Source organism: Vigna radiata, chromosome 6 (genome assembly GCF_000741045.1).
Source record: "Vigna radiata var. radiata cultivar VC1973A chromosome 6, Vradiata_ver6, whole genome shotgun sequence".
NCBI lineage: Eukaryota > Viridiplantae > Streptophyta > Magnoliopsida > Fabales > Fabaceae > Vigna > Vigna radiata.
The window spans coordinates 286,897-301,967 of record NC_028356.1 but is presented as its reverse complement, the minus strand read 5'-3'; the positions used below and the strand labels follow the sequence as shown (position 1 = coordinate 301,967).

The window sequence follows — 15,071 nt, the reverse complement described above, 5'->3', positions numbered from 1 at the left end:
AAAGGAAAATAATATTTTGACACCAATTTTTGACACTATTTTGACACTGTACACGTGTCAAAACGTGGTTGGATGATTCCAAATTAAAAAAACTAAGACAAGGACATATTTGGAAGAAAAAAACCAATTTTTTTTTATTTAAAATCGTCTAATCACATTTTGACACGTGTTCAATGTCAAAATGGTGTCAAAAAATTGATGTCAAAATATAATTTTCCTAAAGAAAATGAGGTAATTGCTTCTTACACCATATCAAATTTCTTCTCCCACCCCTCCAAAATGTTTTCCAGAAAGAGAGGAGGTGATAGATTTTAACAAAAAAAAAATTGTTTACTGGACAGGCTTGAGGCCTCATTCGGTTGGATTTTTCAATTTAAGTTTATTTGGGCTTTATGTAATTTCTTTTGGGCTTTTTTGTTCCTGTATTTCTATAATTTTTTGGCACATTCCTATCATTTTTAAAATGATTATTTTATCTATGTAACAGTGACTTCAGGATTTCCTATTCTTAAAGGTTTCTGGAACGGGGTTTTTTGAGTTTCTGAACTATGCTTTTTAGGATGAGAATTTTGAAATAAAATTTTTAGAATAAATTTTTTGAAATACATAACATATATTTCTGAACAAAAGTTTCAAAACAGATTTGTTTAGAACGTAAATAATATCTGTTAAAACAATTTTCATATAATGAGTTTATAAAAATAATTTCAAAACAAATATCTTTTCAGAACGTGTTTTTTTATAAGTTGAAATTTACCCACTAAAGAGATAGAAATGGACCAAGTGCAATGTAAATTGCAAATTTGAGTCACTATGTCAGCTTTCACTAAGACCTATTATTAAAACAAATTGATTTTATGTATTAAAATGTGTTACCAATTTAATATTTCACCAATGGTAAAAGAAAGATGAAAACGAGGTCAACATAAATTATTGGATAAATGTAAATAAAGAAACCTCGAAAATACAGTAAATATTTTTTTATAGGCATAAAATAAAGATCAACTTAGCGAATGATAATAAAACTTGTTAACGATTATATATAATATAATAAATGATGTAAATTTGACCATATCATAGTGTTTTTCCTTAAGATGCAAATGGCCTTTGAAGACTTTAACAACAAATTAATCGAAAGAAAGAGAATATAAAATAAAATAAAACAAATTTGGATGACTTTACCTGAAAGCAGACATCTTATTTAAGGTTGTTATTACATAAGCAAAGATAATGATGGTTTGACGTATTTATTTTCCTTTCTTTTCTTAATTACTGATCAAGCATCACAAAAAAAAAAAAAAGTTTTAGATTGAATAAAAATAAAATGAATGAGGTGAACAATATATAAAGAAAGAACTCATAAATTTATTGATTTTGAAATTTTTGATATTGTTACATATCTAAACATATTTTATGAGATTCTCCTTAATTCTTAATCTTCTTTACATTGGAGTCAAGAGTTCTAAGAAAAATAAGATGAATATATAAAGTGAACAAAATCTAAATAGAAAGACTGAAAAACTCATAAATTTTAAAATTTTGGATTGAAAGTCGTGGATGGATTCTTCTTAATCCTTAATCTCCTTTACATTTTGAATATGATGATCCTCATTAGTTGTAATTAGATTAATTATTTAGTAATGTTTAGTTGACAGCTGGCAAGGAAACGTGAAACTATAAAAATAGAGTAATAATATTATAACATACTTTTACATTCATTTGACACAGAATATAAGGATAAAATTATTCAAAAAGTATAAAGTTTTGTAGTTTTTCAAGAAAGAAGAGAGTAAAAAGTAAATAAGATAATGTCAAATGAATGTAAAAAATTTAGATGTGTGAAATAATCATTTCTCATAAAAAATGGTACCATTGGTTCTACTTTAGCTTGTCATCATTGATCGGATGCTCAAAAGGAGATGCCCACTTCCTCCATAATTAGCTCTCACGAGCTTTAGTGGATTAAGACATGCTCAACTTCTACCTATATTATGCTCACTCCTTTTGGAAATATAAAACAAACCACATGGGAAGATAGATACATACAGTAATACTTTCAGGATTTAGCCTTGCTTGGTAAAGTTGGCTTCAGTTCATCAACAGGTCGAACTACTTCTGCAACTCCAAAAGGCCTAAATAAGAATCTATTGATGCTTCCACTTAGCTTTTCACATGGTTGCTTCAACTTTGGAATCTTGAGATGCTATTCTTGCATCTTAAATTCAGATATTTAATGGAAAAGATCCCTAAGTGTCTGCTTTTGGTCGTGGAGAATTTATCTGGGTTTGGCACCCCTTCACTAAGCATATATACTTTATAGTATGCATGATGCTATAATGGTAGAAAATGAAAACCTTGTTTTAGTATTTTTTTTATTATCCTAGTACAAAATTGTTGAAATCCAAACGTGAGTCCAAGTCTCGTATTAAATAGAAATAAAAAAGTAAAATATCACATAAGAGTGAAAAACTGATTAATTCATTATTTTAAGATTTTGTGTAGAAAGTGGTGTTAATTCCTGTATAATTGGACTGAGGTCTTATTTATTGGTGTTCACTGTATCTTCCATAGGTCTGCATGAAATACTATAATTGAGGATTCAAGTGACTTTAATATAACTATTTGGTATATGAAATTGTAGACAGAAAGAAAAAAAAAGGTTCAATGGCCTATCTATGTATGCACATCCTCAAACTAAGTATATATTGTGACTTAAAAGAGTACTCTAACACAGCCATAAACCTCAAAAAAAAGGGTTTTGTTAGCACCTGATTGCGCAATTTCTTGTTCGTTTCAAGGGAACAGGTGCATCAGAAAAAGATAAAAAAACCGTCGTTGGATTCGATAACAAGAGCCTAGTGAACTGGTAACACAAGAAGACCCTCTTTATGCATTGTTTATCTGATACGATGTGTACTATATAATATAAAATAGCTTATCAGTCATTACCTGCTACAAAAAAGATCACAACATAAAAACATGGATTTGATATTCTGTGTTTGGCCCAGAGGCACAGATCCCCCTTTCTGCATCATTTGCAACGAAACTTAATCTATTCCTCATAATATGTACATATTCAGCACCAAATTAACAAAAGGGTTAAAATCAAAATTATTACTTTAGTATGAAAATATTTTGAATATGGTTAAGTTAAATGATCTAAATTAAACCAAGAGGAATCCTTTCTATTTTTCCATCCATGTGATGGGTTGTGGTTTTGGTGTAGCCTTGTTATTGGCAAAAGAAATGCATAGTGTGGAAATGGGTAAACTTTATCATGCAAGACAAGGAGCTACAAACAAAATAGGAAAAAGACAAAGTTAACATGTCAAATCTAATCAACAACTCATGCTTTACTGTAGAGACCGGAAGCCAAACACAGTGCTGTTTTATGTTTTTTCTTTTCCTATATTATGTTTTGAAGATACTGTCTTATGAGTTTAGTTAAATAACAAGTAGCAACTTCGGACCTTTTCCTTTCACATGTCATTTCACTTTTTCACAAGCTTTTGACTTCAATTCCATTACGCTGAAAACAAGCTCGTTTAGCTGGTGTAATCCATTATGGTACCGAATCAATATTCTATAGTGTTTTGATAGCTTTACAAACAGAAAATGGTTTAATATAATTGACCAACACAAGGACAAGAAACCATGCGAAAAGTATGTACAGTTTCATTAGACAGCGTTTGGTTGTTCCTGATAGCAGGGGAACATTCTCCTTTAAACCAGACTCATAATAATTAGTCCCCTGCGGAATCTTCCAAATTCATTGGAGAATAAAACTCTGTATATTTGTTCAGTTGCTTTAAGGCAAGGAAAAGTGGCATCCGGAGAGAGAGACTCATCAAATATTAAAAAAAGAAAAAAATTAAAAACTATATTTTTTTCTATAACAGCAATGCCACTCTGCTGCCTTGAGTCAATTCCTGGCTTACTTTCAAGGGTTTGTTCTATTTATGTATGCACTGAAATGGGTATGCCAGATTGCTTTCTAATTCTCTCTTCTCTATCTAATGGATTCGTGTTCTCTCGCAGTTGAACATGAACATCTGCCCTATTCTGTTTCTATGCTGGAGTTTCTGTGTGGTATTTTGATTTTGCGGATACTGGTGATTAGCAAGCATCAAAATTTGGGTTTCATCCATTTTCAGTGATGGGGAGTAACAGCAGAGGAAAGGATGGTGAAGGCTCTTCTGGGGTTAAAAAGGATGAAGAGAACTATGAGTATGAACAAGACATGAAATTTGTGCGGCCTGAAGCACTCTTTCGCAATACCAACGGATTCACAGATCCGTTTGTTCAGTTTCCTCCCTTGCTCACACAACCCCAGGTCAGAGTTAGATGATCCTTTCTTAATTTCTTTTACTGAAAAAAAAATTATGGAGTTTGTTCTTTTTCTTTCTCTCTTTTAAAATATAATAAATAGGTTAATGTTTAGTGTTATAGTTTAGCTTTAAGAGGGGATAAAGTGAAATTTAATCCACGTAGTGAGCAATAAGCATCTCATGAAAGTGGAATGCTTCTCAGCATTCTCTTGACTGCGCTAACAGTTTAATAATGATTTGTAGAATGGTACAGCTAAAGTTGGATTTTAGTTCATAGAGAAAAGATTATAGAAATTTAAGGTGGATTTACTATTTTGAATTCTACTTCTGTTCACCATTCATATGGGAAAAAGTATTGAACGACGAAACTTAGTATCTGAGACTTGAGACATGCATGCCATTGCAACATTAGTTCACTCCAAGGTAATACCAATAAATGTTTCTGCAAATAGAACAAGGATTTAATGTTTTTAATCTGATGAAGAACTTGCAAGTTAAGAGTTAAAGTGACATTGAATGAAGCTATTGTGGGCATAAATATCTTGAGGGGTACAACGCATCAACACAATGGACGTTTACCTTGAAACACAAAATTTAAAATGGCTATTTTCAAGGTACCTGTGGTTGCCATGCAAGGAGCTGCAGCGGTAGCACAACCCCTTCCACAAAATGGATATGTAGAATCTGTGATTTATGAAAGGTTGAAAAGGGTAAGGATCACGTGGAATCATGCAGCCACCAATGTTGCTGTTGCAGGATCATGGGACAACTGGGAGACCACGTAACCATCTACCATACTTTTAAATTCCAAACAGAGCTCTTGCTTTTACTTCATCTTATGATGTGACGAATTTTGCCTTGTCCTGTCAGGGAGCCCCTGCAGAGAGTGGGTCAAAATTTTCTCCTAGTTAAAACACTCCCAATAGGTATCTATCATTACCGTTTCATTGTAGATGGCTACTTGACACATGCTCCAGAGTTTCCATCGGCTTCTGATGATTCAGGTTATGGCTACAATATATTGAATTTGCAGGTAATTTCATGGTTTGCTTTTTATTTTTCAGGAAATGAAGATGATCTCATTTCTATTGCCTCTTCACAAGTGCTATCTTTCACTACAGCCATTATCACCATCATCAATAGCTTTATTTTGAGACCATGTTTGCTTATTCATAAGAACAACATCTATTCAATAATATACTAAATCCATTAAGTCACGTGTTCAAAGATTATTTAAAAATTGTCTGCTGAGTAAACCATAACCATGTCTAAGTGGATGGATAATCAGATGCCACAGCTGAATTTCATATGTCCAACCTTGTTGGACAATTTGTGTCCTTTCCAATTTCACTTATAGTTGTTATAAATTCTGACTCAGACCTCATTATTTGGTGCAAGTTGCACAGTGAGTTTCAGAATATAAATATTCAATTATTAAACTGAAACATCTGTTGATTAGCTGAGTATAACTTTTTAAATGAATATGTATTAAGACTTATTGCGGCTGAGCATAGTAAAAAGTGCTAATCTTACATAATTGTTGTGCGGCCGTTGTTTTGTAGACATAGTGCACATACAATTAAAATTTGTTCTGAGGATCTCTGCTCTTTTTATTATGAAATATAACTAGATGTTGTGTTGCATATAAGAATCCTAAGTGCGTTTTAACTTTGAAACAAATTAACTTAAAGCTGTTAGACGATTGTGTTAATGAATGGTTATGACAGTATATACTCTTTCCTTAATTTTCTCTAAAATGATGGTCTATCCTTTATTGGAGCATAACTATTGGGGTAGATGTAAGGAGATCATATGAACAGTACGAACTAGAATTCATTTGCAAGTATAAAGTGTTGGATTGTAACTTCTGCTAGCTTAGGTTGATTTCATTAGTCTTCTACCCATTGCTAGAAAGTTTTGCATACACATTAGCATTTATTGCTCGTATTCAAGAGTATTGAATGAATTAACATCTCAAGATATGGTTGTAACTTATAATTTCTTCAACTCTTGTAATTTACTCATTCGTCTATTATACTCATTCATGCATTTTCGATGTCCTTTTCCCCATGCTGAATGCTTACAGCATTCTCATTAACCATTTTCACAGGACTATATACCAGAAATAGTTGCAAACTTATCCGATTTTGAAGATCCTCCATCACCACCATCGAGTTATGATAACTCACACTTAAATGAAGAGGAGTTCAGCAAGCCCCCACCAGAACTACCACCACAACTACCACTGGCAATGAGACATGAGCCTTCATCTACTAGTGGTAATCGTCATGTCCATAGGCCCACGCATCTGGAACTCAATCATCTATTCATACACAAAACTGAAAGTGGTCAATTTGTGGCACTACGATCAACTTACAAGTTTCAACACAAATATATTACTGCTGAACTGTACAAGTCCCTGCGCAGGGAAAGATGATGAAGCTGTATGATGTTTGTCTCCTATTGTATTTGCCTCGTTTAAACGGTCTTTATGAGAACATTTGTTAAGGTGATTAATCCGATGTGTAGAGAATTGATTAGAATAGGTGAATGAAATATTGCTTTCCTTGTAAAAAAGCTTCAGGGGATATGATTTTATTTTTGCAGTTCGGGGTCAATATATACTATACATTTTCATAGTGGTTGACTATTGTCCTGCTTTCAAGGACTAACGTTTTCAAATTGAATATGCTTAGAGCACATGCTGTGATGAAAATTCAATGATTAGTCGAGCATATGATAATGTCTTACACATGAACTATGAATTTCTTCCTCCCCAGGCGTCAGCTAAATTTGACTCTCCAATGAACATACCATGCATAGCACTATATCTGAGTATACACTTTCCTTATGTGTCGGTATTCTCTTCTTTCCGTCACTTTCTACTTGTGAAAAACGAGACTAACCTTGTTTTCATGTTGTTTAAAATTCCACAGACCATGCTACATTTCTTCAGTTTTACTCTTAAATTTGTGATAACAGTCTCTAATACTATAGAGATGTCAAGCATATGTGCTCCTAAAGAAAAAACTGCAGGTCTATACTATACTCTACCATCGATCTAAACATCTTTCCTTTTTCTTTTCCTTTTTTGATAAGCATGAAGCAAACACAATTAAATATCTCGGACTTCAACATTCCTTTGTTAATTTTCCATGCAACAAATGGGGTTACCAAGCTTCTCATGTTATGAGTTTCAGTGTAAAAGACTGTTACGCATCGATCAACAACATGCTATTCTTGAAACAACGAGCATTGTATCCAACAGAAGAAAAAAAAAACATCCTTATCCATTGTTGTTTCTTCTCCCTTTGTTTTCAATCTAAAAATGTATAAGGGTCATCAAACTGCCACTATGAAGAAGCTTTCTCAGCCGGAGTTTCACAGTGGTAGGAGAAAACTCTTGATCATGAAAAGGAGACTTAACATAATGTCCTTACATAAGTGAAAAAGTAAACAAATTCTCTGCTGTAGTTTGAGAAGTGCTTAAAATTCGTGAGAATTAACAAATAGAGTAGACAACGAGGAGTTGTCTCATCGAATAGGTACCTTAATCCAACCATTTGCAAAAGCAATGGCCAAGATTACAAAAGGAGTTGACATACCAAATATGATTATGTAAGGAAGAGGAGTCTTCATGGGATTCTCACCCTCCCTTTCTCCTGCTGTCTGCCAATACCTGCGCCACACAAAAACCTTTTTGTAGCAGTAATCACTATCCAAACAGACATTTACTTAGAAGCTTTGGGAAAATTAAGGAAACAAGACTTATGAAGTGAAAAAACTGGGAATTGTTACTGTTGTGGTTCTTCCTCTCTGGTGATGAATTTCTTCTTGCCTTCTTTCTTGACATCCTCATCTCCACCACCTAATAGGATCAGAGCCACATTCCCAAGTTTATCATCTCAACCTCATTTAATTCACTTCACCAGAATGGGAAACAGGATGATAATTATAATAATAACAATTACTTGATTGTTACCTAATTTAGCATGAACTTTAACACCAGTAACATTAGTTCTTGGAGAGCACAAAACAAGAGAATCTGGAAGTGATTTTGGCAGAAAAGAAGTTTTGAAGGAAAGGGGAGAAGAGAGAGTGAGTTTGGCAGCCATGTTTGTGTATGTGTGTGTTGTTGTTGCAATGCAAAGTGATGAGGAATCCATCACATAGTGTTGTGGATATTATCTCACCGACTAATCAATGACCTGGCTTCCATGCAGCCACTTCTTTATTGTAATTTACCTTTTTCTTTCTGATTACTCTTTTAGTTTCCAATAAATTTTACATCCACAATAATGTATTTTGTAAATTAACGTTTGTAATAAATAAATATATTTACCCTAATATATATTATAGTTTTAAATTAAAAATAATATAAATATGATTAAAATATTATTATTTTAGAATGTCAAATGTAATTTTGTCTTTTTGTGGTCTAAAAGTATAATAACCAGATGAAAAAAGTATGCTCATTGGTCTCTCTTTAAGAAATATTTTGTGGATTTTATGTGAAAGTAAGTATTAAACTAAAAAGCCACAAATTTTGAAGAGGTTTGAATAGTATAGGACATAGAAAATTGTTGAGAATACAAAGCACAGCTATATTTTGATATGAACAAGGATCCTGTTAAATGATGGCTTGGTAGAGGTTCGAAAAACATGATTCTCTGCTACAGGCGATTGTTACACAATGCAAGTCATGCTATTTCTACCCAGTTAGCTTTTTCAGAGCAATTGCTACATCACTGCAACTCATCTCATCACCACCATCTCCAATTTCCAACTTTGAATTTGGAATATCATCGATACAAAGATTCTTGTAGCGTGGAAGATGCCCATCAGCTTCATCTACACATCTACAAATCTGGGCTTACCAATGATGTTTTCTGGTGTAATACTCTTATCAACATATATGTCAGAGTCGGGGGCTTGGTTTCCGCGCAGAAGTTGTTTGATGAAATGCCGCAGAAGAACCTCGTTTCGTGGTCTTGTTTAATTTCTGGGTATGCGCAAAATGGCATGCCTGAGGAGGCATGCGTTTTATTCAAAGGGGTCATTTCGGCTGGTCTCTTGCCAAACCACTATGCCATTGGTAGTGCTCTGCGAGCATGCCAAGAGATTGGTCCAAATAAGCTTAAACTCGGGATGGAGATTCATGGCTTAATTTCCAAGTCTCCTTATGCTTCCGACATGGTGTTGTCTAATGTGCTAATGTCCATGTATTCACATTGCTCGGCCTCCATTGATGATGCTCGTCGTGTTTTTGATGAAATAAAAATTAAAACTTCTTCATCCTGGAATTCTATAATTTCGGTTTATTGTTGTAGGGGAGATGCAATTTCTGCTTTTAAGTTCTTTTCAAGCATGCAAAGGGAAGCTACAGAATTTACCTGCAGGCCAAATGAATATACCTTCTGTAGCTTAGTAACTGCTGCATGCTCTCTGGTTGACTGTGGACTGGCTTTGCTAAAGCAGATGCTGGCGAGGATTGAAAAGTCTAGCTTCGTTCAAGATTTATATGTTGGTAGTGCATTGGTCAGTGGGTTTGCAAAGCACGGTTTAATAGATTCTGCTAAAATGATTTTTGAACGGATGTGTGATCGTAATGCAGTGACTATGAACGGGTTAATGGTCGGACTTGCGAAGCAGCATCATGGCGAAGAAGCAGCTAAGATATTCAAGGAAATGAACAATTTGGTTGAAATAAATGCATCATCTTATGCAGTTCTTTTAAGTTCTTTTAGTGAATTTTCAGATTTAAAGGAAGGGAAGAGAAAGGGTCAAGAGGTTCATGCTTATCTGATTAGAAATGCCTTGGTTGATGTTTGGATTTTGATTGGAAATGCACTTGTCAATATGTATGCAAAGTGCAACGCCATTGATAATGCTCGTTCAGTTTTTCAATTCATGCCCAGTAAAGATTCTGTCTCATGGAACTCTATGATCTCTGCCCTTGACCACAATGAGCGATTTGATGAAGCAGTTGCCTGTTTCCATAAAATGAGAAGAAATGGAATGGTGCCATCAAAGTTCTCAGTCATTAGTGCTTTGAGTTCGTGTGCAAGTTTGGGTTGGATCATGTTAGGACGACAAATACACGGTGAAGGGACCAAATATGGGCTTGATTTGGATGTTTCAGTTTCGAATGCTCTTCTAACGTTGTATGCTGAAACTGATTATATGGACGAGTGTAAGAAAGTCTTCTTTCTAATGCCAGAGTATGATCAAGTTTCTTGGAATTCTTTTATTGGTGCACTAGCAACATCAGACGTGTCAGTCTTACAGGCAATAAAATATTTCCTGGAGATGATGCAAGGTGGATGGAAACTCAACAGAGTAACATTTATAAATATTTTAACGGCAGTATCTTCTCTCTCTCTTCTTGAACTGGGCCGTCAAATTCATGCTTTATTCTTAAAATACTCTATTGCTGACGATAATGCTATTGAGAATACCCTTCTAGCTTTTTATGGGAAGTGTGAGCACATTGAGGACTGTGAGATTATCTTTTCTAGAATGTCGGAGCGAAGGGATGAAGTGAGTTGGAATTCAATGATTTCTGGATATATTCACAATGGCATCCTGCATAAAGCCATGGATATGGTATGGTTTATGATGCAAAGGGGCCAAAGATTGGATGGTTTCACGCTTGCCACTGTTCTTAGTGCCTGTGCTTCGGTTGCAACATTAGAGCGTGGTATGGAAGTTCATGCATGTGCAATAAGGGCTTGTTTAGAATCTGAAGTTGTTGTTGGCAGTGCACTGGTTGACATGTATGCGAAATGTGGAAGGATAGATTATGCAACGAGATTCTTTCAATCGATGCCTGTGAGGAACATATATTCTTGGAATTCTATGATTTGTGGTTATGCACGCCATGGACATGGAGAGAAAGCTCTAAAGCTTTTCACACAAATGAAACAGCACGGCCAGTTGCCAGATCATGTCAGTTTTGTTGGTGTCCTATCTGCCTGTAGTCATGTAGGGTTAGTTGATGAAGGATTTAAGCATCTCAAATCAATGAGTGGAGTGTATGGACTAGCACCTCGAATGGAGCACTTCTCTTGTATGGTAGACCTCCTTGGGAGGGCAGGTGATGTTAATAAGATAGAGGAATTCATCAAAACAATGCCAATGGATCCTAATGCCCTTATCTGGAGAACAATTTTGGTAGCATGCTGTCGAGCAAATAGCCGTAATACAGAGCTAGGTCGGAGGGCTGCCAAGATGCTTATTCAGTTAGAGCCACAGAATGCTGTGAACTATGTGCTTGTTTCTAACATGCATGCCGCTAGTGGGAAGTGGGAAGATGTGGCAGAGGCTAGGTTAGCAATGAGGAATGCATCAGCAAAGAAGGAAGCTGGGTGTAGTTGGGTCACCATGAAGGATGGAGTTCATGTGTTTGTAGCTGGAGACCAAACACACCCAGAAAAAGAAAAGATCTATGAAAAACTCAAGGAGATAATGAACAAAATGAGGGGCATGGGATATGTGCCTGAAACCAAATATGCATTATATGATCTTGAGCTTGAAAACAAAGAAGAGCTTATCAGCTATCATAGTGAGAAACTAGCGATTGCTTTTGTTCTCACTCGCCAATCTGAGCTACCAATTAGGATAATGAAGAACCTTCGGGTTTGTGGTGACTGTCACACTGCTTTCAAATTCATATCAAAGATTGTTAATCGACAGATAATTTTACGAGATTCAAATAGATTTCACCATTTTGATGATGGCATATGTTCTTGTGGGGATTATTGGTGACTGATGCAAAATAATTATGGAGTTTCTTCGGTGTAAGATAATTGAAATATAGGATCAGGCGCCATTTTTGGAACTCTGTCTTAATTTTAACTATAAAACAGATTGGACATTGATGCCCCACTGTCATCTTTATCATTATTTTTTTCTTCATATGGGAAAAAAGTTTAGTTAGATTAATTACATTTTTTTGGTTGATTACAATTTCTAACGATCTAAAGTTAGACTTACTTTTATTTGATGAAATCTGGTTTAGAAAATAATAGCAATTTTAGTATTCTTTTACAATATTTTATCATGTTTCTATATGGTTAATTAAACTTTTAATATGGTCCATGTTTCAAAGTTGTACTTGCATTAATATGGTGGAATACAGACCTCATTTTAGTTGATTTTTTTTTTCTTTCAAAAAATACATTTTTTAAATAAGCCAAACTATCATCAACGTTAGACAAGACATTAGAAACTAATACAAGAGATGTTGTATTATAATAACATCACTAAGAAATTCTAGTGATGATACCTACTAATATTCATGATGATAATTTAAAATTCTATTGAATCTTGTATCTCCTTTCTTGTATTTCCCCTTTAGTATTTTATCAATTATTTGTCATTAACAGTGATAATTTAGGTAGCGTGACCATTTTTAAAAGAATTGAACTTATAATCTCTTTCATTTTTATTTCAAATTTACTAAACCAATTTTATAACTTCTAAATATTAACTGAGATCTATTTTTCTTTCCAAACTTACCAAATCAACTTTATACAAATCGTCTCATACCATGAAGTTGATCAGAATAGTATACGAAATCAATGGAAAGATATTTTAGTCTAACATATACTAAAATTAAACTGTACAAATAGAGCAAATTTTGTTTTTGGCTAAATGATATTCGTAGTTAATTAAAATTAACGAAATAAATTTATGCCCGACACAGTTAAAAAAAAATGACACCAACGTTCTCTCTAATACTAATGATTTCTCTTTTATAAGATCATAGTCCTTGAATAAATTTTATAATATAATATACAACTTTTATTCTAAAGTATAGATTTCAAAAGAATAATAACGGGAACATGACACTGGACCAAGTCAAGTTTCTTTTATTTTTCCTAGGGAGGAATTTTAATTTCCGTGTCACATTATCTCTGTTATAATTAAGTTTTATAAAAATTATAAAATCACGAATAGAAAATATTAAATAAGAAATAAGACAGACATATTTGTTTCTTATTTCTGATACATTTTAATTAATGATAATTAATTTCAGAAGCTCGAAAGAATGTGTTCAAACATATTTTAAAAAGTGTTTTAAGAAAAACATCGTCTTCATTTTTCTTCACTGAAAAAATAAATTGAAAATGAAATTATTCATGTTTATATTTTAATTTCAACCAACCCAATTTATACTACATCTAGTTACGTTTAAATATATTTATAATCCATAAAAAGGGATTTGATTTAATATAAATATTTGTTTCAATCGAACCAAAGATTAAATGAAAAAGATATTTAATGTTAGTTTTTAGTCCTTGATTTTATCAAAGTGTGTATTATTTTATTAGGGTAGGTTTGACAAGTCTAGTAGTTAATAAGATAGTTTCTAATATACATGTAATAACTCAAGACACTAACTTTTTTAATTTCAGATGTAATAACTTAGACACTGATAAATCACCTTATTCAATTAGAAATGTTTGAGAAACTAGTTAATAAACAAATTTATAAAGTAAAATAACAAAAAAATATAGTTATATTGTTAGTTTGATATTATTAAAAACACCTACTAAACATAATTGCTTAAGTTAGGAATAAGTTGTTAACTTGATTTTATTAAAAACACCTACTAAAATAATTGCTAAAGTTAAAATGATGAGCGCCACAAAGAATATGTAATCCAAAGTATTGGAAATAGAAATAAGCTCAGCTTACCACAAAATAAAGTTCCAAAATGCAAAGCAAAGGACCAAAAAAGTTCCAAAATGCAAATCAATTTATTTCATTACATAATATTTAATTATATTCTTTGACGGTTATTTAAGGAGGAGGTTCACCGGAGAGACACAATACCAATGAGATATGAACCCAACCATATAAGGAGTTGACATTACTCTCTATCCAAAACTTTAAGACAATGGGTTAATAGGTCTTTTATCTTTATATAGTGCTCTACTCTCTCATTTCTATCCAATGTGGGACTTAGACTCACACTTGCATTCCCAACAATCTCCCCCTCAAGGATGAGTCCCTTCCACATTGGTAAACTCCACCTCCAGCGGAAGCATTTTCATGCCCTTCATACCGTCGTTCATCTTTAACAGGACACGTTTACCTGGAACCCTTTGTCAGGAAAACTTTCGATATATGGATAATTATACTCATATGAGTCGGCTACCAAAATTAACCATCGGCTCTAATACCATGTAAGGATTGTGACAAATGTGTTTTATTGATCTTGAAAGAATAACCAACGTACAATATATAGAATATATAGAATGTACATAACCAGCGTACAATAATTAACATGCAATAATAAGGAAAGAATATATCAATTATTTAAGACAAAATCAATTATGTAGAAACTAAATAAGGTAAACTATAATCAAATATATTATTTCCTATCAGAAACAGTAAATGAAACAACAGACACACCCTATACCTTTGGTTGCATAACGCAAGTTTAGTAGAAAAGCTTAATTACAACATTTATGTTTGTATTACCTTGGACCGAACATATATGTGTTGCACGATTTATTGGGGAAGATGTCATCTGCTTTGGGTCCAGCTCCTTTCTTATTTTCGTATCCAGGTAAATTTTGATTGAAAATGGTACTTCTCTTATTAGTTTCAACTTTTGCTTCTTTGCTAAATCAATAATTTTCCACTTACTAAAGGGAGGATCCTTCTTGTGAGTCACATGGATCTCTCCATCTTTTTCCAGCATCAATTTAGCGTTTTGAAGAAACCCCATGA

At 33.5% G+C, this 15,071-nt stretch overlaps 3 protein-coding genes across 6 annotated transcripts; 2 read left to right on the top strand and 1 right to left on the bottom strand.

The window, feature by feature from the left end:
* The first annotated feature begins 2,833 nt into the window (after window positions 1–2,833).
* Window positions 2,834–7,440, top strand: LOC106763003 (SNF1-related protein kinase regulatory subunit beta-2). Of its 3 annotated transcripts, none has more exons than XM_022781751.1 (5): window positions 2,834–2,866; window positions 4,039–4,333; window positions 4,943–5,109; window positions 5,199–5,361; window positions 6,439–7,440. In XM_022781751.1, the coding sequence occupies exons 2-5, from the start codon at window positions 4,157–4,159 to the stop codon at window positions 6,763–6,765; spliced, it is 834 nt and encodes a 277-aa protein (XP_022637472.1). In that variant the 5' UTR covers window positions 2,834–2,866; window positions 4,039–4,156; the 3' UTR covers window positions 6,766–7,440. The 3 variants fall into 3 exon arrangements, with proteins under 3 accessions (XP_022637472.1, XP_022637471.1, XP_014502639.1); XM_022781750.1 differs by lacking the exon at window positions 2,834–2,866 and adding an exon at window positions 3,658–3,946; XM_014647153.2 differs by lacking the exon at window positions 2,834–2,866 and adding an exon at window positions 3,658–3,961.
* Window positions 6,542–8,525, bottom strand: LOC106763004. Of its 2 annotated transcripts, XM_022781752.1 has the most exons (4): window positions 8,311–8,525; window positions 8,127–8,196; window positions 7,934–8,007; window positions 6,542–6,651 (listed from the first exon to the last, which is right to left on the bottom strand). In XM_022781752.1, the coding sequence occupies exons 1-4, from the start codon at window positions 8,492–8,494 to the stop codon at window positions 6,644–6,646; spliced, it is 336 nt and encodes a 111-aa protein (XP_022637473.1). In that variant the 5' UTR covers window positions 8,495–8,525; the 3' UTR covers window positions 6,542–6,643. The 2 variants fall into 2 exon arrangements, with proteins under 2 accessions (XP_022637473.1, XP_014502640.1); XM_014647154.2 differs by lacking the exon at window positions 6,542–6,651 and having other exon boundaries at window positions 7,566–8,007; window positions 8,311–8,522.
* A 321-nt stretch (window positions 8,526–8,846) lies between these two features.
* LOC106764238 (putative pentatricopeptide repeat-containing protein At5g09950) lies at window positions 8,847–12,247 on the top strand. Its single transcript, XM_014648493.2, has one exon. The coding sequence runs from the start codon at window positions 8,991–8,993 to the stop codon at window positions 12,093–12,095; it is 3,105 nt and encodes a 1,034-aa protein (XP_014503979.1). The 5' UTR covers window positions 8,847–8,990; the 3' UTR covers window positions 12,096–12,247.
* The last annotated feature ends 2,824 nt before the right edge of the window (window positions 12,248–15,071 follow it).